We start from the raw sequence: 23,517 nt of genomic DNA on the forward strand, positions 1-23,517 counted from the left end.
CACACACACACACACACACACACACACACACACACACACACACACACACACACACACACACGCGAGCGAGTCTTTGGCCGTGAGCCCTGCGGACGGTAACCTCAGGAGCTGACCTGGTTGGTGACCAACTCCGAACTCCAGCAACAGCAGCTTCGTCTGCCCCGAATCGTGGGGCTTCAATCGGCCCGTTCGCGGGGCCTTTCATCGTCCGGCGCAGCTTAAAATCCGCCCCAGAATCTTCCATCGCCCGGCGGGGGCTTCAACATCGGGAGCCGTGTCCCCTGTGATGTCCGCCCATGGTCTGGGCTGTGTTCACAATTCACTGCAATTTATTGCGGTCTTGAACGAAGCAATTCCCAAACTATGCTGTGATGCATCCCGATAAAATGCTTTCCACGGCGCATCTGTAGATGTTGGTGAGAGATGTTGGTGAGAGATGTTGGTGAGAGATGTTGGTGAGGCATTGGTGTGCTATTTGGGCCATTGGTTCTATATGGATGGTCCATGACAAGTTGCTGGTGATATTTACTCCTAGGCGCTTACAACTATCAACCATCTCTACTTCGGCACTGTCAATGTCAATTGCTTCCTGAAGTTGATCAATATCTCCTTTGTCTTGCTGGCATTGACAATCAATGTCATTAGGAATCTCAACCTGCTCCTGACAGGTTTCAGGCATTAAGTCCTGATGGTGCTAATTTTTTTACTTGGTTTTGGTAACGCACGTGAGGTAGCAATTCTCGAGGCTCCCTCAGCCACAGGATTTATGATAAAATACAAATCCACAGAGATTAAAACCCACTTCCTCTCAAGAGATCGAGGCCGTGGCTAGTTAGGCTTAATATTGCAGCATCACTTCCTGAAAGAGGTCCTGCTGTTTTAATTAGTGCAGTGGTGTTACTATGTATTTAAGGTTATTTTTCCTCTTGAGGAATTTAGTCAAAAGTCGCCTTTGAAATGAAGGCTGCAGAAGGATTTGAATTCACAGATACTTTTCTATCCAATAATGTAGGGCTCAGTACAATCATACATTGAACACATCTCTCACGCCTAGGGGAAAGGAAAATGCCTTTATTTTATGATCGGGCATAGCTTTAAGGTGAGTGGGGCAAGGTTTAAAGGTATGAGGCACAGTGGTGTAACAGTAGAGTTGCTACCTTCCAGCGCCAGGGACCCAGGTTCGATCCTGACTATGGATGCTGTTTGTACGGAGTTTGTACGTTCTCCTTATGACTGCATGGGTTTTAGTTTCGTTTAGTTTAGAGATACCGCACAGAAACTGGCCCTTCCGCCCACAAAGTCCGTACTGACCAGCGATCTTAGCACATTAATACTATCCTACGCTAGGGACAATTTTTACATTTATACCGCCAATTAATCTGCAAACTTGTATGCCTTTGCAAACTTGTATGCCTTTGGAGTGTGGGAGGAAATCAAAGTTCTTGGAGAAAAATCCTGCAGGTCACAGGGAGAATATACAAACTCCATACAGACAAACTCCCGTAGCCAGGATCAAACCCGCTTCTCTGGTGCTGTAAGCGCTGTAAGACAGCAACTCTACCGATGTGCCACTATCCTGCCCGAGTGCTCCGGGTGTCTGGGTGCTCCGGGTGTCTGGGTACTCCGGTGTCTGGGTACTCCGGGTGTCTGGGTACTCCGGGTGTCTGGGTACTCCGGTTTCCTCCATACTCCAAAGATGTACCGTTTTGTAGGTTAATTGGCTTTGATAAAATTGTAAATTGTCTCTAGTGCGTACGATAGTGCTAGTGTACGAGTTGATCGCTGGTCGGTGCGGACACGGTGTATCTCAACAGTTTAATGTCTAAACAGTGATGCGTGCCCAGAACACACTGCCACGGGGGGTGATGAATGCAGATACGATAGTGGTGTTTGAGAGGATTTTTGATAGCTGCATGAAAGGGCGTGGAGGGAGATGGATCAAAAGCAGGCACAGGAGACTAGTTTAACAGCATCATGTCCAGCAGAGACATTGTGGGCCAAAGCACAGCAGTTCCTTGCTGTACTGTCCTGTGTTATATGGTATTTAAAACAAGCAGTTCGTTTTTAATGCAAACTTTTCAATTGTTTTTACGCTTAATATAAAGTTTTAGTTTTACATAAAATTTGTAATGAATAATTCAAGCATTGTGATTAAATGGCTGCTGAAACATCATACAACATCTAGATGTTGCCGTCCCTGAACACAGATTGTTCCAAAGAGTTTCAAATCCAGTGAACTCCTTGTGAATTGTCATCATTTCATCTGTGGGAGAAGATTGCAGGCAGTTGGCACTCTGTCAACTTCCAGAAAGCATGTGGGTAGGAGAGGTCAGACCACCATCTGTGTTGATGGTTCTTGACTGAGAAGCAAGGACTAGAACATCAGGAAAACCCAGTCGCTTTTTATTGTTCTGACTGTCTAACCTATCTATGCCCCATATAATTTAATATACCTATATCAGGTCTCCCCTTAACCTCTGGCACTCCAGAGAAAACAATCCAAATTTGTTCATCCTCTTCTTAAGGCTAATACTTTCTAATCCTGGCAGCATTCTGATAAACCTGGTATAGGGGGCACAGTGGCGCAGGTGTGGTGTTGCTGTCTTACAGCGCCTGAGACCCAGGTTCAATCCTGACTATGGGTGTTGTCTGTATGGAGTTTGCACGTTCTCCCTGCGACCGCATGGTTTTCTCCAATTTCCTCCCACATTCCAAAGATGCACAGGTTTGTAGGTTAATTGGCTTTGGTAAAGATTGTAAATTGTCCCTTGTGCATGGGATAGTGCTAGTGTATGGGGATCGCTGGTCAGCGAGGACTCATTGGGCCCAAGGACTTATTTCCTCGCTGTATGTCTAAAGTAACCTGAACAAAGAAAATTCATATAAAGATCATCATGTGGAAATGGAAGATTCCAAAGACGAACAGGTTTGTAGGTGAATTGGCTTCTGTAAATTGCCCCTGGTGTGTAGGATAGAACTAGTGTGAATGGATGATCGCGTGGAATCGGTGTGCTGAAGGGCCACACTGTATCTCGAACCTAAACTAAACTAAACTAAACTAAATACTCCTAATGGAATTATTTTTTAAATCATGTAGAAACAATATAGATGCTGGTTTACAAAAAAAACACAAAGTACTGGAGTAACTCAGTGGGTCAGGCAGCATCTGTGGAGAACAATGATAGGTGATATCTGGGTCCTTCTTCACACTGATGGTCAGCTCTACCAGCTGCGACACTGCCACCCCAATTTATTTTCTTGTTGGATGTGGTGACAATCTTCACCTGAGGAGAACAAAACATTGAAGAGAATTAGAGATGTAGCCCAGTCCATCACACAGACCAGACTCCCCACCATTGAATTCATCTACACTTAGTGCTGCCTTGGAAAAACGGCCAACATAATCAAAGACTTGGCCTATCATTCCATTAGTCATTCCGTCTTCTCCCCATTCCTGCCTCACAAAAGGTACAGGAGCATGAAAATGCACACCTGCAGACTCAGGAACAGCTTCTTCCCCTCTGTTATCCGGCTTCAGAACAGTCCATGTGCTGGAGTACTGTCCGATTCTGCTCTGCCCCATTGTGGACTTTGGTGTGTGTCAATGGAACTGATGCGCTACTGTGCTGATACCTATATTTTGCACTCTGTTCCATTCGCTTTGTTACCAGGCATCTGAATGGTCCTTCCATATGCTCGAGTACTGCCTGATTCACTATCCCGTTGCGGACATTGGGCTTTGTCTGTGGAACTGATGCACTACAATGCTGAGAACTATATTCTGCACTCTGCATCATACCCGTTACTCTATCTATTGTACTTGAGTTTGACTTGATCATATTTATTATTTGGTATCTCTGATTTGTTTGGATAGAATGCAAAGAAAAGTTATTAACTGTATTTCAGTGCATGGAACAACAATACACCTATACCGCTTTCTGTTTTCCTGCCAATGTTCTGCCTGTCGCTGTTTGGTTACATTAAGCCTGTATGGTTTTTATCGATTGTTACTGACAGAAACTGCACTGTTTTGTTTCCTGTCTTCCAGTCAAACAAGGTGCCTGTGGTGCAGCCCTGCCACGCTGTTCATCCTCTGACACCTCTCATCACTTACAGCGATGAGCACTTTGCGCCAGGATCTCACCCGACACAAATCCCCACAGACACCAGCTCTAAGCGAGGTGAGTCATCTCTCATACAAACTATGACCGGCCCTGAATACAGGAGAGCTGAATATACCAGATGTGTTACAAACATCTGTTTACAATTGGACAATTAAAGTTACGGTGTTGTTTTCTTTGGAACAAAGGAGATTTAATTGACATATAAAATTATGAGATTGAGGCAATGTGAACAGGAAAGACCCTATTTCCCTTGGTCGAGCTGTTCGTGACTGGGCAATATAGACTTAAGATAATTGGCAGAAAGATTAGAGGGAAGTTAAGTCCATGAGTGATGTTGTGTGGAACTCACTGCAAGAGAGGTTAGTGGAAGCAGGAGCTCATACCACATTTGAGGAGCATTTGGAAGAGCTCAAACCTGGTTGAGCTTCTGCTCACAGCTCTAATGACCTGGGTTTGATCCCGACCTCCAGTGCAGTTGTGGACGTGGCCCAGACCATCACACAAACCTACCTCACTCCCATTGACTTAATCTGCACTTCACGCTGCCTCTGCAAGGCCACCGGCAAAATCAAGAACCCGTCTCAGCCCAATCACTCCATCTTTTCCTCTCTCCCATCAGGCAAGAGGTACACAAAAGTGAAAACACACTCCTCCAGATTCAGGGACAGTTTCTATCCAGCTGTTATCAGGCAACTCCTGTCACCAACTAACTGTGTCCTCTCACCAACTAGAGAGCAGTCTTGACCTCCCATCTACCTGATTGGAGACCTTCAAACTATCTTTACATTATAATAAACATTACACCCTTTGTCCTGTATCTATACACTGTGGACGGCTTGATTGTAATCATAGCAATGTTTTCACTGACTGGATAGTATACAACAAAAAAGCTTTTCACTACTTTTGTGTACGTGATAATAATAAACTAAACTAATTCAAACTAAACTAAACTAAACTAAACAAAACATCCTCCTGTGACCTGGTGGGCATCTAACAGGTGCCCTGGTTTCCTCCAAGATCGCAAAGACAGGATGGTGAACGGGTAGTTAACGGGCTACTGCAAGTTAGCTCCTAGACAATGGGTGAGTGATACAATCAGAAGAATGTTGATGGGAATGTGGAGAGAATGATTTACAGAGACAATTTCTGTGTCAGATGTAAACATAGAAATTAGTATTTAAGAAGGAACTGCAGATGCTGGAAAATCGAAGGTACACATAAATGCTGGAGAAACTCAGCGGGTGCAGCAGCATCTATGGAGCGAAGGAAATAGGCAACGTTTCAGGTCAGACCTGAGGAAGGTTTTCGGCCTGAAACGTTGCCTATATCCTTCGCTCCATAGATGCTGCTGCACCTGCTGAGTTTCTCCAGCATTTTTGTGTACCATAGAAATTAGTAACTGTGAGCGAAAAGATGGAAAATGGAATGAATGCAAAATTCATATTTTGGGAAGCATAGACACAATGGGCTGAGCGGCCTCCTAAGCTACAAATCTCCATGAATCATGAGATCAATAGAAGTCTAACCTAAATCTTTGGGGGCTTTGTATTTTACACTAATTCAAGACACACCCAGTATTCAAGCCTCAGTTTGTTATGAATGAATTTGAGAGAATATCACAGCTGGCCGTGTGTCATTATTAACTCGTTGACAGGCTCATAAAAACTACTTGTCTGAATTTGTCTGGTGGAGGATAAGAAAATGAAGCAAATGGAACAGCGTTTAAAATGCTTCATCAAGTATCCAGAGTAACACAGGAGGAAAAATACCAGATTGTCTATGCTGAATTAATAGTTTGAACAACTTGGCAAAAACTCTTGGAAGCCTTGGACATTGTAGGAGGAAGTCTTTTGAATCTTGAAGTAAAGTAGATGGGGTAAGTGCACAGAACCTCTTGGCCAGAGTAGGGGAATCGAGAACCAACCAGAGGACACAGGTTTAAAGTGAGGGGAGAAATATTTAATAGGAACCTAAGGGGTTACTTTTTCCACACAAAGGGTGGTGGGTATATGGAACGAGCTGCTAGAGGGGTAATTGAGGCAGGTACTATCACAACATTTAAGAAGCATTTAGAAGTACATGGTAGGATAGGTTTAGAGGGATATAGGCCATAGAAACATAGAAAATAGGTGCAGGAGGAGGCCATTCGGCTCTTCGAGCCAGCACCGCCATTCATTGTGATCATGGCTGATCATTTCCAATCAATAACCCGTGCCTGCCTTCTCTCCATATCCCTTGATTCCACTAGCCCCTAGAGCTCTATCTAACTCTTAAATCCATTAAAGTGATTTGGCCTCTACTGCCCTCTGTGGCTGGGAATTCCACAATTTCACAACTCTCTGAGTGAAAATGTTTTTTCTCACCTCAATCTTAAATGGCCTCCCCTTTATTCTAAGACTGTAGCCCCTGGTTCTGGACTCGCCCAACATTGGGAACATTTTTCCTGCATCTAGCTTGTCTAGTCCTTTTATAATTTTATATGTTTCTATAAGATCCCCCCTGGTCCTTCTAAACTCCAGTGAATACAAGCCTAGTCTTTTCAATCTTTCCTCATATGACAGTCCCGCCATCCCAGGGATCAATCTCGTGAACCTACGCTGCACTGCCTCGATCACAAGGATGTCCTTCCTCAAATTAGGAGACCAAAACTGTACGCAATACCCAAGATGTGGTCTTGCCAGAGCCCTATGCAACTGCAGAAGAACCTCTCTACTCAATACTGAAATCCTCTTGTTATGAAGGCTAACATTCCATTAACTTTCTTCACTGCCTGCTGTACCTGCACGCCAACTTTCAGTGACCGGGTACAAGGACACCCAGGTCTCGCTGTACCTCCCCCATACCTAACCTAACCCCATTGAGATAATAATTTTCCCCCTTGTTTTTTCCGCCAAAGTGGATAACCTCACATTTATCTATATTATACTGCATCTGCCATGCATCTGCCCACTCACTCAACCTGTCCAGGTCACCCTGCAACCTCCTAACATCCTCTTCACAGTTCACACTGCCACCCAGCTTTGTGTCATCCACAAACTTGCTAGTATTGCTCCTAATTCCCTCTTCCAAATCATTAATATATATGGTAAACAGTTGCGGCCCCATCACCGAGCCTTGCGGCACTCCATTCGCCACTGCCTGCCATTCTGAAACCATACCTGCCAAACACAGGCAGGTTGCACTAGAGTAGATGTGGCATGTTGGACGGCGTGGGCAGGTGGGGCCGAAGGGCCTGTTTCCATGCTGTATGGCTCTAATCATTCTAGATCTTGCCATTTTGTAAAATTGGTTGACAAAATCAACACCAATAGAACTTAAGAATGAGGTTAACCTGCTGTTGTTCATTTTGTACGGTTGCCCTGAATAACGCTGGGATCTGTTGTGGTCATCAGCTGAAATTATCTCAAAGAGTCGTCCCAATCCGTTCCACAATGCGGCTTCAAATCTAGAAATAGTTTGGCGAGAGCAAGGGTATCTTCAAAGCATTGCCTCCAGTGCCGCAATACTTTATTTACGCTGCGATGATACAAGTAATGAGCGGTAACGGGGTCTTGCCTATTGTGGGTTGTGCAGCTGAACAAACACAGAGACGGTGCTATCATCACAGAAGGAGACCAGAAAGGAAGTTGTGTTTACGTGCTGCATGCAGACTAAATAATGAGCAGGGTTGCCTGCTTTCAGTTTGTTTTGAGAGCGTTGGTGTACGTGCATGCATGCAAGTGTGTGTGTGTGTGTGTGTGTGTGTGTGTGTGTGTGTGTGTCTATGGGTGTGAGTATGTGTGTGTGGGTGCATGTGGGTGTATGTTTAATTTAGAGATACAGCACGGAAACAGGACCTTCAGCCCACCGAGTCCGCACCGACCATCGATCCCCGCACATTAACACTATCCTACACACACTAGGGACAATTTGCACATACACCAAGCCAGTTAACCTATAAACTTGTACGTTTTTGGAGTGTGGGAGGAAACCGAAGATCTCGGAGAAAACCCACGCAGTCATGGGGAGAACGTACAAATCCCATACAGACAGCACCGTGATCACTGTGATCGAACCCGGGTCTCCATCGCTGCAAACGCTGTAAAGCAGCAACTCCACCGTGGCCGCCCACTGTGTTTGGGTTTATGTGTGTATGTATGTGTAGTGTTGTGTGAGAGTGTATCCCCGCTTGTATCTGTGTGTGTCTTCAAATGTGAGTTAATGTGCATCTGATGCATGAGTGCATATACATACACATGCTTTGTTACATGCATGAGTTGTGCATGCTTGTGAACATATGTTTGCATGGGAGTGCAAAACTGAATTAACATATTTGTTAGTTCCTTGTTTCTGCAGGTAGATTAGACGTTCTCTTGTTCGTGATAACTAGCTGGCATTTTTATGGCATAACTCGTACTTGTCATCAAGCCTGAATGATATTTAGATCGTTCTGCCTGCAGGCATGGGTTGCTTTGTCTGAAGAGAATATATGAATGGATTTTGACTGTGCTATCGTTACTAATTATTGCTTATGGTAATAGGAAGGTTTCATTTAGGTTTAGGTTTATTATTCACATGTACCGAGGGACAGTGAAAATCAATGCTATCCAAGCAGATCATATATACTAAACATTGATACAATCAGTCCAGCAGAATATAGTTCTCAGCATTGTAGCACATCAGTTACATAGACAAAGTCCTATGTCCACAATGGGGCTGAGATGAATCAAAGAGTACCCGAGCTTATGGAAGGGCCTGATAATGGAAGGGAAGAAGCTGTTCCTGATCTGGTGGTGCGCACTTTAAAGGGTCTGTACCTTCTGCCTGACGGGAGCAGAGAGACGAAAGAATGACCGAGGTGGGATAAGTCTTTGATTTTGTTGGTTGCTTTTCGGTGGCAGCACCATTGATGAAGCAGGAGAAGTTTGTGTAGTGCACCCTGCCTTGTAGAGTTGCTGCAGTGATGCATGGGAGCTGGGATATTTGACCTCTAATAATCACCATCATCAACCTTTGTGCCAGGTACGACTCCAGACTCTGCCTGGTCAGCGCAGACTCGGTGGACCGAAGGCCCTGTTTCCTCGCTGTATTTCTAAAGTCTCAAATCTAAACTCCACATAACTCATACTGGTTCCCAGACTCATATCATTAGCAAAATTAATATAGATACATAGAAAATAGGTGCAGGAGTAGGCCATTCGGCCTTTCGAGCCTGCACCGCCATTCAATATGATCATGGCTGATCATCCAACTCAGTATCCCGTACCTGCCATCTCTCCATACCCCCTGATCCCTTTAGCCACAAGGGCCACATCTAACTCCATCTTAAATATAGCCAATGAACTGGCCTCAACTACCCTCTGTGGCAGAGAGTTCCAGAGATTCACCACTCTCTGTGTGAAAAATGTTTTTCTCATCTCGGTCTTAAAGGATTTCCCCCTTATCCTTAAGCTGTGACCCCTTGTCCTGGACTTCCCCAACATCGGGAACAATCTTCCTGCATCTAGCCTGTCCAACCCCTTAAGAATTTTGTAAGTTTCTATAAGATCCCCCCTCAATCTCCTAAATTCTAGCGAGTATAAGCTGAGTCTATCCAGTCTTTCTTCATATGAAAGTCCTGACATCCCAGGAATCAGTCTGGTGAACCTTCTCTGCACTCCCTCTATGGCAATAATGTCCTTCCTCAGATTTGGAGACCAAAACTGTACGCAATACTCCAGGTGTGGTCTCACCAAGACACTGTACAACTGCAGCAGAACCTCCCTGCTCCTATACTCAAATCCTTTTGCTATGAATGCCAACATACCATTCGCTTTCTTCACTGCCTGCTGCACCTGCATGCCTACTTTCAATGACCATGACACCTATCTCCCCTTTTCCTAATCGGCCACCATTTAGATAATAGTCTGCTTTCCTGTTTTTGCCACCAACATGGATAACCTCACATTTATCCACATTATACTGCATCTGCCATACATTTGCCCACTCACCCAGCCTATCCAAGTCACCTTGCAGCCTCCTAGCATCCTCCTCACAGCTAACACTGTCCCCCAGCTTAGTGTCATCCGCAAACTTGGAGATGTTGCATTCAATTCCCTCGTCCAAATCATTAATATATATTTTAAATAGCTGGGGTCCCAGCACTGAGCCTTGCGGTACCCCACTAGTCACTGCCTGCCATTGTGAAAAGGACCCGTTTAGTCCGACTTTGCTTCCTGTTTGCCAGCCAGTTCTCTATCCACATCAATACTGAACCCCCAATACCGTGTGCTTTAAGTTTGTATACTAATCTCTTATGTGGGACCTTGTCGAAAGCCTTCTGAAAGTCCAGATACAACACATCCACTGGTTCTCCCCTATCCACTCGACTAGTACATCCTCGAAAAATTCTATAAGATTCGTCAGACATGATTTACCTTTCGTAAATCCATGCTGACTTTGTGCAATGATTTCACCACTTTCCAAATGTGCTGCTATCCCATCTTTAATAACTGACTCTAGCAGTTTCCCCACTACCGATGTTAGATTAACTGGTCTGTAATTCCCCGTTTTCTCTCTCCCTCCCTTTTTAAAAAGTGGGGTTACATCAGCTACCCTCCAATCCTCAGGAACTACTCCAGAATCTAAAGAGTTTTGAAAAATTATCACTAATGCATCCACTATTTCTGGAGCTACTTCCTTAAGTACTCTGGGATGCAACCTATCTGGCCCTGGGGATTTATCGGCCTATAATCCATTCAATTTACCTAACACCACTTCCTGACTAACCTGGATTTCACTCAGTTCCTCCATCTCCTTTGACCCTCGGTCCCCTGCTATTTCCGGCAGATTATTTATGTCTTCCTTAGTGAAGACGGAACCAAAGTAGTTATTCAATTGGTCCGCCATATCCTTGTTCCCCATGATCAATTCACCTGTTTCTGACTGCAAGGGACCTACATTTGTTTTAACTAATCTCTTTCTCTTCACATATCTATAAAAACTTTTGCAGTCAGTTTTTATGTTCCCTGCCAGTTTTCTTTCATAATCTATTTTCCCTTTCCTAATTAAGCCCTTAGTCCTCCTGTGCTGGTCTCTGAATTTCTCCCAGTCCTCTGGTATGTTGCTTTTTCTGGCTAATTTGTACGCTTCATCTTTTGCTATGATAACTATCCCTGATTTCCCTTTTTATCCACGGATGCACTACCTTCCCTGATTTATTCTTTTGCCAAACTGGGATGAACATTTTTTGTAGTTCATCCATGCAGTCTTTAAATGCCTTCCATTGCATATCACCGTCAACCCTTTTAGAATTAATTGCCAGTCAATCTTGGCCAATTCACGTCTCATACCCTCAAAGTTACCTTTCTTTAAGTTCAGAACCATTGTTTCTGAATTAACAATGTCACTCTCCATCCTAATGAAGAACTCAACCATATTATGGTCACTCTTGCCCAAGGGGGCACGTACAACAAGACTGCTAACTAACCCTTCCTCATTACTCAATACCCAGTCTAGAATAGCCTGCTCTCTCGTTGGTTCCTCTACATGTTACAGAATATGTTACAGAAACACAAGGCACTGCAGATGCTGGAATGCTGCATAGGACACAGTATGTGGGAGTAACTTAGCGGGTCAGGCAGTATCTCTGGAGAACATGCATAGGGGACATTTTGGCTGATGGGATGCCAAGTCAGCAAAGTGTAGGATTAGTTTCACCCCAATTGCTCTGTGTTGAGGGTGTCATTCCCCCTGCAGAAAGCAACGCGTTTCCCTCTATCCTCATCTATCCAGCAACTCCCTGGCTGATGGGGACGTAACTCGAGAGCAAGGGTCCCGACCTGAAGCATCCTCTGTCCATGTTCTCCAGAGATGATGCCTGACCCGCTGAGTTATGCCAGCATTTGTATTGGAGATATTACACTTGATGCACATCAAAATCACTGATATAAATTGCAACTAGCTGATGCCCACTGGCCAGCCCTTGCCCCTGCCTTAACTCACACCCTACCAAAACTGACCCATCAATCCCTACTCTTTTATTTGTGTAACCGATTTGTCTTACTTAATCTTCATCCTCAATCCACGACGGTGAATTGTGCTGAATCCCATGTGCTATAATTTTCATAAGATCATATGACATAATAATCGAATTAGACCATTTAGACCATCGAGTCTGCTCTGCCATGTGAGTGTGGCTGATCTACTTTTCCCTCTCAACCCCATTCTCCAGCCTTCCCATTGCCTTTGACGCCCATACCAATCAAGAACATATCAATCTCCGCTATAAAAATACCCCATAACTTGGCCTCCACAGCCGTTTGTGGCAATGAATTCCACAGATTCCCCACCCTTTGGCTAGAAATGCCAAAGTCAGTTGGAAGGGAAGACATTTCCATCAGCAGATGATTTGAGGACCAGGAGACATTGATTTAAAGAGACGGTACATGGAGAGGGATAGAGGGAAGAATCTCTTTTTTAGCAGTGAGTGGTAAAACCCTGGAACTCGGTGGTGGTAAGGACGGTGGAAATGGAGATCTCCGAGGGGGAATTGGATCGACACTTGAGGGAAATAATTAGCAAGGTTCAGGAAAGATGAAGGGGAATGGGACGGAGCTTTAGAGAGACGAAGGACTTGTAGATGCAAGGAACTGCAGATGCTGGAATCTTGAACGCAAAGTACTGGGAGTAAATCAGCGGGTCAGGCAGCATCTCTGGAGAACATGGAAAGGTGACGTTTCAGGTTGGGACCCTGCTTCAGACTAATGATAGCAGTGGAGAGAAAGAGGTGTGGGTGGACAAAGCCAGGCAAGTAACAGGTTGAACTGAGTGAGGGGGTGGGAAGTTGATTGGCAGATGGACAGACAAGGGCTCGAGATGAAAGATAAAAAGGTGATAAAAGGGGACAAAAAGAAGACAAGAAATGGCTAGTCTGAAGAAGGGTCTCGACCCGAAACATCACCCATTCCTTGTCTCCAGAGACGCTGCCTGTCCCGCTGAGTTACTCCAGCTTTTTTTTGTCAATCTTCGGTTTGAATCAGCATCTGCAGTTCCTTTCTACACAGGAAATGGTCTGTCATAAGGAGAGATGAAGATTGATAGAGGAGTGAAATGTGAAGCCAGAGGGAAGGATATAGCTGGAAGGGGAAGGAACAAGGGGACGGGATAGTAGGAGAAGTGAGTGTGCATGGGGTGGGAAGGGGAGTGGCCACTGGAAAAAGACAGGAAGAAAAAGGAAGATAAAAAATCTTTAATAAACGTTTGTGAAGGAGAGGGGTTGGTAGTATTTAAAATTGGAAAATTCAATGTTCATAAAACTGGGTTATAAGTGAACGTGGAGAGGATGTTTCCACTAGTTGGAGAGTCTAGGACCAGAGGCCATGGCCTCAGAATAAAAGGACGTACCTTTAGAAAGGAGATGAGGAGTAATTTATTTAGTCAGAGGTTGGTGAATCTGTGGAATTCACTGCCACAGGCGGCTGTGGAGGCCAAGTCAATGGATATTTTTAAGGTGGAGATTGACAGATTCTTGATCAGTACGGGTGTCAGGGGTTATGGGGAGAAGGCAGGAGAATGGGATTGAGAGGGAAAGATAGATCAGCCATGATTGAATGGCGGAGTAGACTTGACGGGCTGAATGGCCTAATTCAGCTCCTAGAACCTATGAACTATAAGTACCCAAGCAGAATATGAGGTGCAGTTCCTCATTCCATTCGCCATGCAAGGGCTTGATAGGCTGAATGGCCTTGCTCTGTGCTGGATGGATGCAGTGATTCTCTGGTCCAGAGTAACATGATTTAGCTTCATTCTGAGCCCATTGCCTGACAGGAAGTATATGTCTGTGCTGTGGGGGCAGGGGAATTTAATATGAGAAATTACTGCCTTCTACAGACTTCCTAAGAGGACATTTTAAGGTATACCATAAAATGCAAAGGTCTATTTGGGATTAAAGCCCTGGTTTAATCCTGCCAGGCACTTCTGAAAGCTCTAGGGCTTCACGTTCGCGGGTTGTCAGCAGCAAGAGAGTTCTCCCGGCAAAGCTTTGGATGTTAAATACTACACATGCAAAACTATTTGACCTTGAAGCCTTAAGGAATCAGCTTGATGAAGAGCTTAGCATGAGCTGGAGCGACAATACTGAGGCAAATGAATCATATCAAGTGTAAGCATTAAGGGACTGAAAATGGTTCTTAATTAACTGCTGATCCTGTAAAGTTGCGGATGGTGGAAAGGCCTGTGTCTAGAGAGAGAGAGAAAGCCGACAACTAGCCTTGTAATGTTTTGTCGGCAAAGAACCCAGGGCACAAATACAGAGCTGCAAAGCAATTGTACTGAGTAGCATGGAAGTTGAAATCGTTCATTTTAGATTAAGATATGGTGGAAGTTGGGTCACAGTAATACCAACAGAAGATTATATTTAACATTCACAGTGTCACATCATTATTTTCAATGGCTGTGTGTGTGTGTGTGTGTGTGTGTGTGTGTGTGTGTGTGTGTGTGTGTGTGTGTGTGTGTGTGTGTGTGAATGTATGTGTGTGTGTGCACGTGTGTGCGTGTGTGTGCGTATATATATGCATGTGTGTGTGTATGTGTGAATGTATATGTGTGCGCGCGCGCACGTGTGTGTGTGTGTGGGTGTGCGCGTGCGTGTGTATATATATGCATGTGTGTGTGTGGGTGTGCGTGAGTGGATGTATGAGTGCATGCATGTGCCTGTGTGGATGTGCGTGTGTGAGTGCATGCATGTGCGTGTGTGTATATGTGTGGGGGTGTGTGCGTGCATACATGTGTGGGTGTGTGTGTGTTGTTGTGCAGGTGTGTGTGCGCGCCTTTTAACAACCAGTCACAGCAACTACAGCATTTTAATTTTGGTTCCAAAAGGGAATTGTAAACAAGAAAACTGTCACAACGCCAGGAAAAAATGAATCCGTTTTTTTTTCTTCCACAGCACACACTGACTATACTATGACAAAGCTTTAAAAGGCGAACTGTACAGCCTTTCTTAACGAGGTGACACACTAATTAGTGCAGATTAAAATGTCATATCTATCAAAAAGAGAAAATGATAATAAATGCAGCAAACTACAACCTCTAAATATTCAGTTTGGATCGTTTTACTACAAAAAAGCTATGTTTTGGTGTTCTTTTAGATATTTACAAATTCTTGCTTACAGTGTTTTGCTGATGTACATATTCTTCTGCCTGAATTGCAAAAAAGATGTCAGGAAAACTTAAAGGATTATATGCAGTTGTTATCAACCTTGCAAGCTACGGTTCTGTTTAATTGATTTGTTTTCTCTTAAAAAAAAGACTATCTCTGCCAGGGATAGGGTTGCCAACTGCCCCGTATTAGCCGGGCCATCCCATATATTGGGCTAAATTGGTTTGACCCATACAGGACCGCCCTTGTCCCGTGTTTGACTGCTACTACTCGGGTCGAGGGGAGGGTCGAGGGGACGGTCGAGTCGGACGCCGTGTCCGGTCCCGCCTCACCCATCCCAACGTAGTTCAGCCCATGGAGTGCAGGGCCAGCTCATCATTCACCCAGCCATGGCTGAATCGGTCAACAAATTGCCGTCGGGAATTTGTCCCTTATTTTGACCTTTTGTCCCTTATTTGGGAATGAGAAAGTTGGCAACCCTAGCCACGGAACAACCGTATAAAGGAAATAAGAGATTTTTCCACTTGCATAGACCCTTTAACTAGTTCTGGATGTCCTAAAGCACTTGATGGCCACTGACATTGTTCTGAAGTGTAATCACTGCTGTAACGTAGGAAATAAAGCCATATGACCATAGGATTGGGGGGCAGAATTAGGCCATTCAGCCCATCAAATCTGCTGCACCATTTGATAATGGTTGATCAATTTTTCCATCTCAACCATATTCTCCTGCTTTTTCTCCATAACCTACGACACCCTTACTAATCAAGAACCTATAAAATAATTTTAAACCTAGTTATCATTCAGAAATACACCAACCAATTTGCACAGAGCAAGTTCACAAAACAGCAATATGATAATGCCACATAATCTGTTTCTAGTGATGTTTATTGAAGGATATACATAGCAGCTCATCTTATATGTAGGGAGCAACCTGGAGAGAGGAGGAGGAATAGCAGATCCAACTTCAAAAAGATTTGCAATAAAACAGAAAATGTTCGATCAATTCTGATGAAAGATCCTTGACCTGAAATGTCTTCACTCAGACAATGTCAAATCTTTTAAATTGTCTATCTCGCCCCTTTGGTCAGCATGGGCCTGTTTGGATCAAAGGGCCTGTTTTGTGCTGTATAACTCTATCATGGCAGACTGGAAGCTCAGTCATTTCATTCATGATTGAGATTGATGGAGCCTTGAATTCAGTGGATCAGGCAGCATCTGTGGAGGGAATGAACAGCCGAAATTCTTCAGACTCAAGAAGGGTCTCGATCTGAAACGTCGCCTATCCATTCGCAACCTGACCTGCAGAGTTCCTCCAGTACTTTGTGTTATGCTTGTAATTCAAAAGTAATTAAAGTCACAACATTAATGAAATTCTTTCGTTTTTATTATTTAAAATACTTACCAAGATTGTCTATTTTAAGATCTATCCATCCTATTAATGTTCTTTCATGAATAATAACTGTGTAACTGTGGTTGTGTGATGAAAAAAAAGTTGAGAAGACCAGGGAGGCACATAGGGACGATGCCGCGTAGAGCCTCACAGCGCCAGAGACCCGGGTTCAATCCTGACTATGGGTGCTGTCTTTTCTCTGGGTGCTCCGGTTTCCTCCTACACTCCAAGGATGTACAGGTTTGTAGGTTAATTTGGCTTTGGTAAAATTGGGAAATGCTAGTTTAGTTTAGTTTAGATTAGTTTAGTTTAGTTTAGAGATACAGCGCAGAAACAGGCACTTGGGCTCCCCAAGTCCGCGCCGACCAGCGATCCCCCTACACCAGCATTATCGTACACACTATGACAATTTACCATTTTTACCGAAGCCAATTAACAATTTTTACCGAAACCAACAAACCTGTACGTCTTTGGAGTGTGGGAGAAAACCGGAGCACCCAGGGAAAATTTGAAATAAAACGGGGAGAACGTACAAATGTTTCCGCACTGTGTCTCTGAAGTCTTATAAAGTCTAAGTCCAAAGATAATTTCTGATTATATCTTGTCTAATGCACGTCCTTTTCATTTTTGTTAATTGTGCTGGAATGTTTTGTGGAAATGTGATATGCTTGTGTTGTTTCACCTGAACCCTTCCTCCCCCTACAGGCATGCACAGACATCCCCCTGGCCCCGATATCCCCACCTTCTATCCCCTGTCTCCAGGAACTATCGGACAGCTCACTCCTCCTCTCAGCTGGTAAGCCTCTGCTTTGTCTTTGAACCTAAGCGTGTTTACTGCAAGTCCCTCTCTTTCCTTTCAAGCAGTTTTGAGACTTTGAAACTGACACTGCCTCGCCACTGTTGTAAGACTTTAATTGCTAAATTCAGTAGAGGCAAGGATTGTGGCCGGTTATTGACTTTGTAATTTCACATCAAAAGGGTGGTGGATATATGGAAGGAGCTGCCAGAGGAGGTAGTTGAGGCAGGGATTATTGTAACGTTTAAGAAGCAATTAGACAGACATATGGATAGGCCAGGTTTAGAGGGATATGGGCCAAACGCAGGCGGGTGGGACTAGTGTAGATGGGACATGTTGGTCGGTGTGGGCAAGTGGGATATGTGCCAAACTCAAACAGGTGGGACTGGTGTCGATGGGGCATGTTGGGTGGCATGGGCAAGTTGGGCCAAAGGGCCTGTTTCCACGCTATATGACTATGAATCTAGGCCTATGACATCAGGACTTAAGTGGATTATCAAGGCAACTCAGATAATCATAAAATGTAACCCTGGTATTAATGCAATAGCCACAAAACATTAAAAAAACTGACAAAGCTTCTTGTGTCCACTCTTGCCTCTCTTTTATTCTTTATATATCTGCAAAAAAACCTTTGTTATCCTCTCTTATATTATTGGCTAGCCTAACTTCATATTTCATCTTTTCTCCTCTTATTGCTTTGCTTGGTCTTTCCTTGAGCTGTATTGGTCAGGGCAATCCCGGGTTTGGACTCCCTGTCCCTTTTTGGCATGCATTTGTTGCTTGTGATGACCTTCGGGCATCTATTTTTAACCCTTTGACTGTCTGAATTTGATAGGAGGCAGCACCAGAAAGGGTTTTTTTTAATTTGTAAAAATAACATGAAAGCTGCTGCAAGTCAGAATTCCGTGTTTCATTGTCATTACATGTGGCAATCAAACACTCTAGACTCCTGAATACAGTGTACTGAAGCCATAAACATATAGACTTCTGATATTAAAACAAATGGACTAAACAAGACCTGTTGTGCAACATATTATTTTTATGATCGAAAATTATTTTTGATTTGTGATGCATATAATGCTGATTAGAACATTGATGTACAGAGCAAAGTGTCAACTTCAGTGTTTTTATTGACATCATGCAATGCCTGAATCGTGTGAACTTTCTGAGCAACACAACTTATTGACAGCTTCTTTTTATCTATATAGGTCAAACATTTTTTGAGGGAGTTAGATGTGGCCCTTGTGGCTAAAGGGATCAGGGGGTATGGAGAGAAGGCAGGTACGGGATACTGAGTTGGATGATCAGCCATGATCATATTGAATGGCGGTGCAGGCTCGAAGGGCCGAATGGCCTACTCCTGCACCTATTTCTCTATGTATCTATGTATTTACCTAACCAATAAAACTTGCACTTAATCCTCAAATTCATGTAGATATATTTTCCCTTAGAACTACCACTTCCGTGCAGATCTATTTGTCCACATGTTTCTTACACCTTCTCCTGACTTAATTTCATTAGTTTTTGAAGGAGTAAACATTTCAGTCCAATGTTTGGAGCTTTCATTTAATAACCCTCTCACAGGCACACACCCACGTGCACACACACAACCTGCAAACGCACACATAAAATCACACACACATACAGATACCACAAAGAACTACACACACACACCCTGACACTCATGACCAGGCAGGCACTCACACACACAGAGCACACGTGCACACACACACACACACACACACACACACACACACACACACACACACACACACACACACACACACACACACACACACACACACACACAATAAGCCGTTCAATCTGCAATATTTTCCACTGTGCTTTTTTTAAATTTCCATTATTTCCGGTGTAAAGCCGTTGCCAATTAGTTGTGGGCTGGTTTCTGCTTTTGGTTTACGGATGTGGAAAAGGCCATTAAATCAACTAGTCATAGAGTCATGCAGCGTGGAAACAGGCCCTTTGGCCCACACCGACCAACATGTCCCATTTACACGTCACCTGCCCATGTTCTCCGGAGACGTTGTCTGACCCTCTGAGTTACTCAAGCTCATTGTGTGCTTTGATATTTACTAGAGTGAATAGAGTTTCTATTAGACTAGAGTTTCTATTTTACTAGAGTTTCTGCAATGAAGCCTTTGCTGAGAATTGCAAGGAAGATCATTTTCCAGTCTACCCTGCGCATGATTTCTCTTTCAATCTGCATGCCTGCCTCATTAAAATTCACCTCCCCTCATTAAAAATGATCTGCAGTGGACCGCGTTGGCCCATTCCTCTCAATTCTGAGGCCATACTAAAGTGATTCTTCTTACAAATGCAGGGTTTTCGAGGCAACTTTGTAGCAGTTAACCACAAAGCACCTGTAGAATGTAATCAAGAGACACATTTGCTAAAAAAAAATCATGCATGAATCAGTTTAATTCTTAGAACTTCGCACTTGACACTATTACTATGTCTGGCCACTGTTTCCCAGACACTGAAAATTGATATTAATATCTAGCCGAAGTGAGATTTGAACATAGATCCTGAAGATAGTCCATATTAAGAACCAATAGGCCACCCTGTCCATTAAGATGTGACAATCTCTCTTTCTACGTAAGCCATCTGCATACACCCTTTAGAGTCATAGAGTCATGGAAAAAAGCCCTATGGTCCAACATGCCCATGTTGACTAAGATGCCCCATCTTCACTAATGCCACCTGCCTGTATTTGACCTATATCGCAGGTCGAAGTGGACTCATTGGTCTGAAAGGCCTGTTTCCAAGTATCTTTAAACTAAACTAAACTAAACTCAACTTGTTGATTGAGGAATAAATGTTGATGAGCACACAAAAGAGAGCTGTGAGATTTTCTATACCCTCCATTTAAAGAGCAAACATGGCCCAGTTTAAATGTTACAAACCTCAATATTTTTACACAAAGGGTGTTGAGTGTGTGGAATGAGCTGCCAGAGGAGGTAGTTGAGGCAGAGACATTTAAGAAACATTTAAGAAACATGTAGACAGGCACATGGATAGGACAGGTTTAGAGGGATACGGGCCAAACGCAGGCAGGTGGGACCAGTGTAGATGGGGCATGTTGGTCGGTGAGGGCAAGTTGGGTTGAAGGGCCTGTTTCCATGCTGTAAGACTCTACGACTCTCTATTAGTTGAGAGTCTTATGGTCAAATGACCCACACCTGTCTGATTCAGCCAAGATTTCTACTCTCTTAGCCACAAGATGGAGTTGTGGTAGCATGCGGTGACCTCAGTGACAGTGAGCTTATTGCTGTCCATATTCACGGCCCCTCCAGCACAACAAATTATACACAAAAAAAACACAATGGGATTTTTTTTCAATATAAATGATCACAAATTATTTTCAGAAGCCTTTTTTTCACCCTCCAAGGGTAGCAAATAAAAATAGTTCAGTTCGCCACGGACACAAATATTTTTACAAATAAAAGTGTAGCAGGTCAGAGATTAGGGTGGATGGAAGTCTACACCCATCACAACAACCTTCATGGTCTGATGTACTGAGAGCGACTGAGCAAAGAACGGTGGGAGAATGGGAAAGAAAGTTGAGCTGAATAAGAGAAAGATAAGGGAAGTGAAAGAGAAGAGAGGAAATGAATCCGTTTTATTTATGCGTACAATGTGGGCAGTGGTGGTGAGCTAACATTAGGCTAGCTACCCTTGAGATGGTATTCATTAGCCAGTCGATACCAATACTCCTGTACCCTGCTGAAAATATTCCGGTTTAGAAAGGTGATGCCCAGGAAATGAAGGAAGAATTGTTAATAAACTCAATAAGCCTAAGTTGGGAGTGTGTGTCGCTGGTAGGTGAAGTTAGTCGGGCAGCACAGTGGCGCAGCGGTAGTGTTGCTGCCTTACAGCCCAAGCGACTTGAGTTCAACGCTGACTACGGATGCTTCTGTACGGAGTTTGTACATTCTCCCTGTGTCTGCGTGAGTTTTCTCTGGGTTCTCCGGTTTCCTCCGAAGCTTCAAAGACGTGCAGGTTTGTAGGTTAATTGGCTTTGGTAAAATTGTAAAATGCCCCTTGGGTGTGGGGGAATGCTAGTGTATGGAGTTATCACTGGTTGACATGGACTCGGTGGGTCAAGGGGCCTGTGTCTGCTTTGTATCTTTAAAGTAAAGTCTACAGCAGATAGCAGAGGTTACAGGTTTGGCATGAGCTGTTGAAGAGTTCTTGGCTGGTTGTAGAATCATTGAGTCCTACAGCATAGTAAGCAGGCCCTTCGACCCAACATGCCACATCTACACAGGACCCACCTGCTTGCGTTTGATCCATATCCCTGCAAGCCTTTCATATCCATAATTGTTGAAAGGCATCTCATTGATGGTACATGCTGGAACTAAGAATCTTTAGACTAGGGGATTAGGTGCCAGCCAAGTGGGCTGCTTTGACCGGGCTGTTGTCAGGCATCTCAAATGCAGTTGGAGGCACTGGAGAAGTGAAGAGTGTGGCATCGCACTCCAGACTTATAACCTCGTAAATGCTAATATCGTCACTGGTGAGTCACATGCTGCACTCTTGTCCAGTTAAATTTGCACCAGTGGATATTAATGATGGGGAATTCTGTGACATAATGCCTTGTTCCACACAACAAAATGCCACGCAACAAAAGCTTTTCACTCTACCTTGGTACACGTGGCAATAAACTAGACCAACAATGATGAAGGATGGTGAATTTATTTCCCTTTTATCAACCAAAGCTTGAAAGTTGGTGAGGAGGGAATTGCTACCTTTATCAACAACTAGAGAGTGGTCCTGAGCTATCATTTACCTCACTGGAGACCCTTGGACTATCTTTAATTGGATTGTACTGTACTTTTTCTTGCACAAAATGTTAATCCCGATATCCTGTATCTGTACACTGTGGACGGCTCAATTGTAATCATGTATAGTCGTATAGCCTTTCTGCTGACTGGATAGCACGTAACAAGCTTTTCACTGTACCTTGGTACACGTGACAATAAAATCAAACTAAACTAAATTAAACCTAAACTACTCCCACACGTATGGCCTGCGATCACCCCGTACACTAACATTATCCTACACACTAGGGAGGATTTGCAATTTTACCAAAACCAATTAACCTACAAACCTGTATGTCTTTGGAGTGTGGGAGGAAACTGGAGCACCCAGAGAAAAGCCACACAGTCACAGGGAGATAGACACAAAAAGCTGTAGTAACTCAGCGGGACAGGAAGCATCTCTGGAGAGAAGGAATGGGTGACGTATCGGGTCGAGACCCTTCTTCAGACGAGACTGAATAACACTGAATCATTAGTGAGTTTTGCTGTATTAAATCTTATGGAGAGGAGGTTATCAATGAGGCAGCTGAAGATGATTGGGCTAAGGACATTCCTCAGAGGAATTCTAGTAGGATTCCTTATCATGAAGGGATTAGCTTCCACCAGCCATGACCATTTGGAAATGTGGACAGTTTTCCCATTCCCTCCATCACAGTGAGGAATGTGGGGAATCCACTGTGGTGGATGTTTATGTTAACTTTTATGTAGATGTGTGTCTTGTTGCTTTTTGGTTTTCGTATGGCTGTATGGTAATTCGCATAACACTGTACCTTAATTGGTACATGTGACAATAAAAGACCTTTGAAACCTTTGAATGTGAGTAATGGAGGCGAAAGAGAAAGAAACCGAGGGACTAAGAGAGAGTGAGGCTGGAGAGAATGAGAATTAGACAGCCACGAAATACTGGAGTAACTCAGCAGGTTAAGCAGCATCTCTAGAGATGCCGCCTGACCCACTGAGATACTTCAGTATTTTCTGTCCATCCTCGGTGTAAACCAGCATCTGCAGTTCCTGCCTCCAGGAGTATGAAAAGGAAGTGTGGGAAATAATGGAGACCGGAAGGAAATAAGTGAAGGTATCAAGTGAGATCGAGGGAAGGGAATAGGACACGAATTGACAGCAGAAGGAAGTGAGCACATTTTAAAAAACAACACAGACATAAAAACAAACAGAACTGAGAGGAAGAAAAAAATATAGTGAAGTTACAGGATAGATTCATGAAATGTAGTATTATTAATATAACT

The 23,517-nt window shown here is 43.8% G+C and overlaps 1 protein-coding gene across 3 annotated transcripts in view; it reads left to right on the forward strand.

Annotated features, from left to right (window-relative positions):
* lef1 (lymphoid enhancer binding factor 1) overlaps positions 1-23,517 on the forward strand; it is a 184,822-nt gene that overhangs the window by 93,111 nt on the left and 68,194 nt on the right. For all 3 annotated transcript variants that reach the window (XM_033022112.1, XM_033022110.1, XM_033022111.1), the window contains exons 4-5: positions 4,049-4,181; positions 17,342-17,432. In XM_033022112.1, coding sequence (XP_032878003.1) covers positions 4,049-4,181; positions 17,342-17,432 — 224 coding nt within the window. The remainder of the gene's footprint in view (positions 1-4,048; positions 4,182-17,341; positions 17,433-23,517) is intronic.

Source organism: Amblyraja radiata, chromosome 1 (assembly GCF_010909765.2).
Source record: "Amblyraja radiata isolate CabotCenter1 chromosome 1, sAmbRad1.1.pri, whole genome shotgun sequence".
NCBI classification, from domain to species: Eukaryota; Metazoa; Chordata; class Chondrichthyes; order Rajiformes; family Rajidae; genus Amblyraja; species Amblyraja radiata.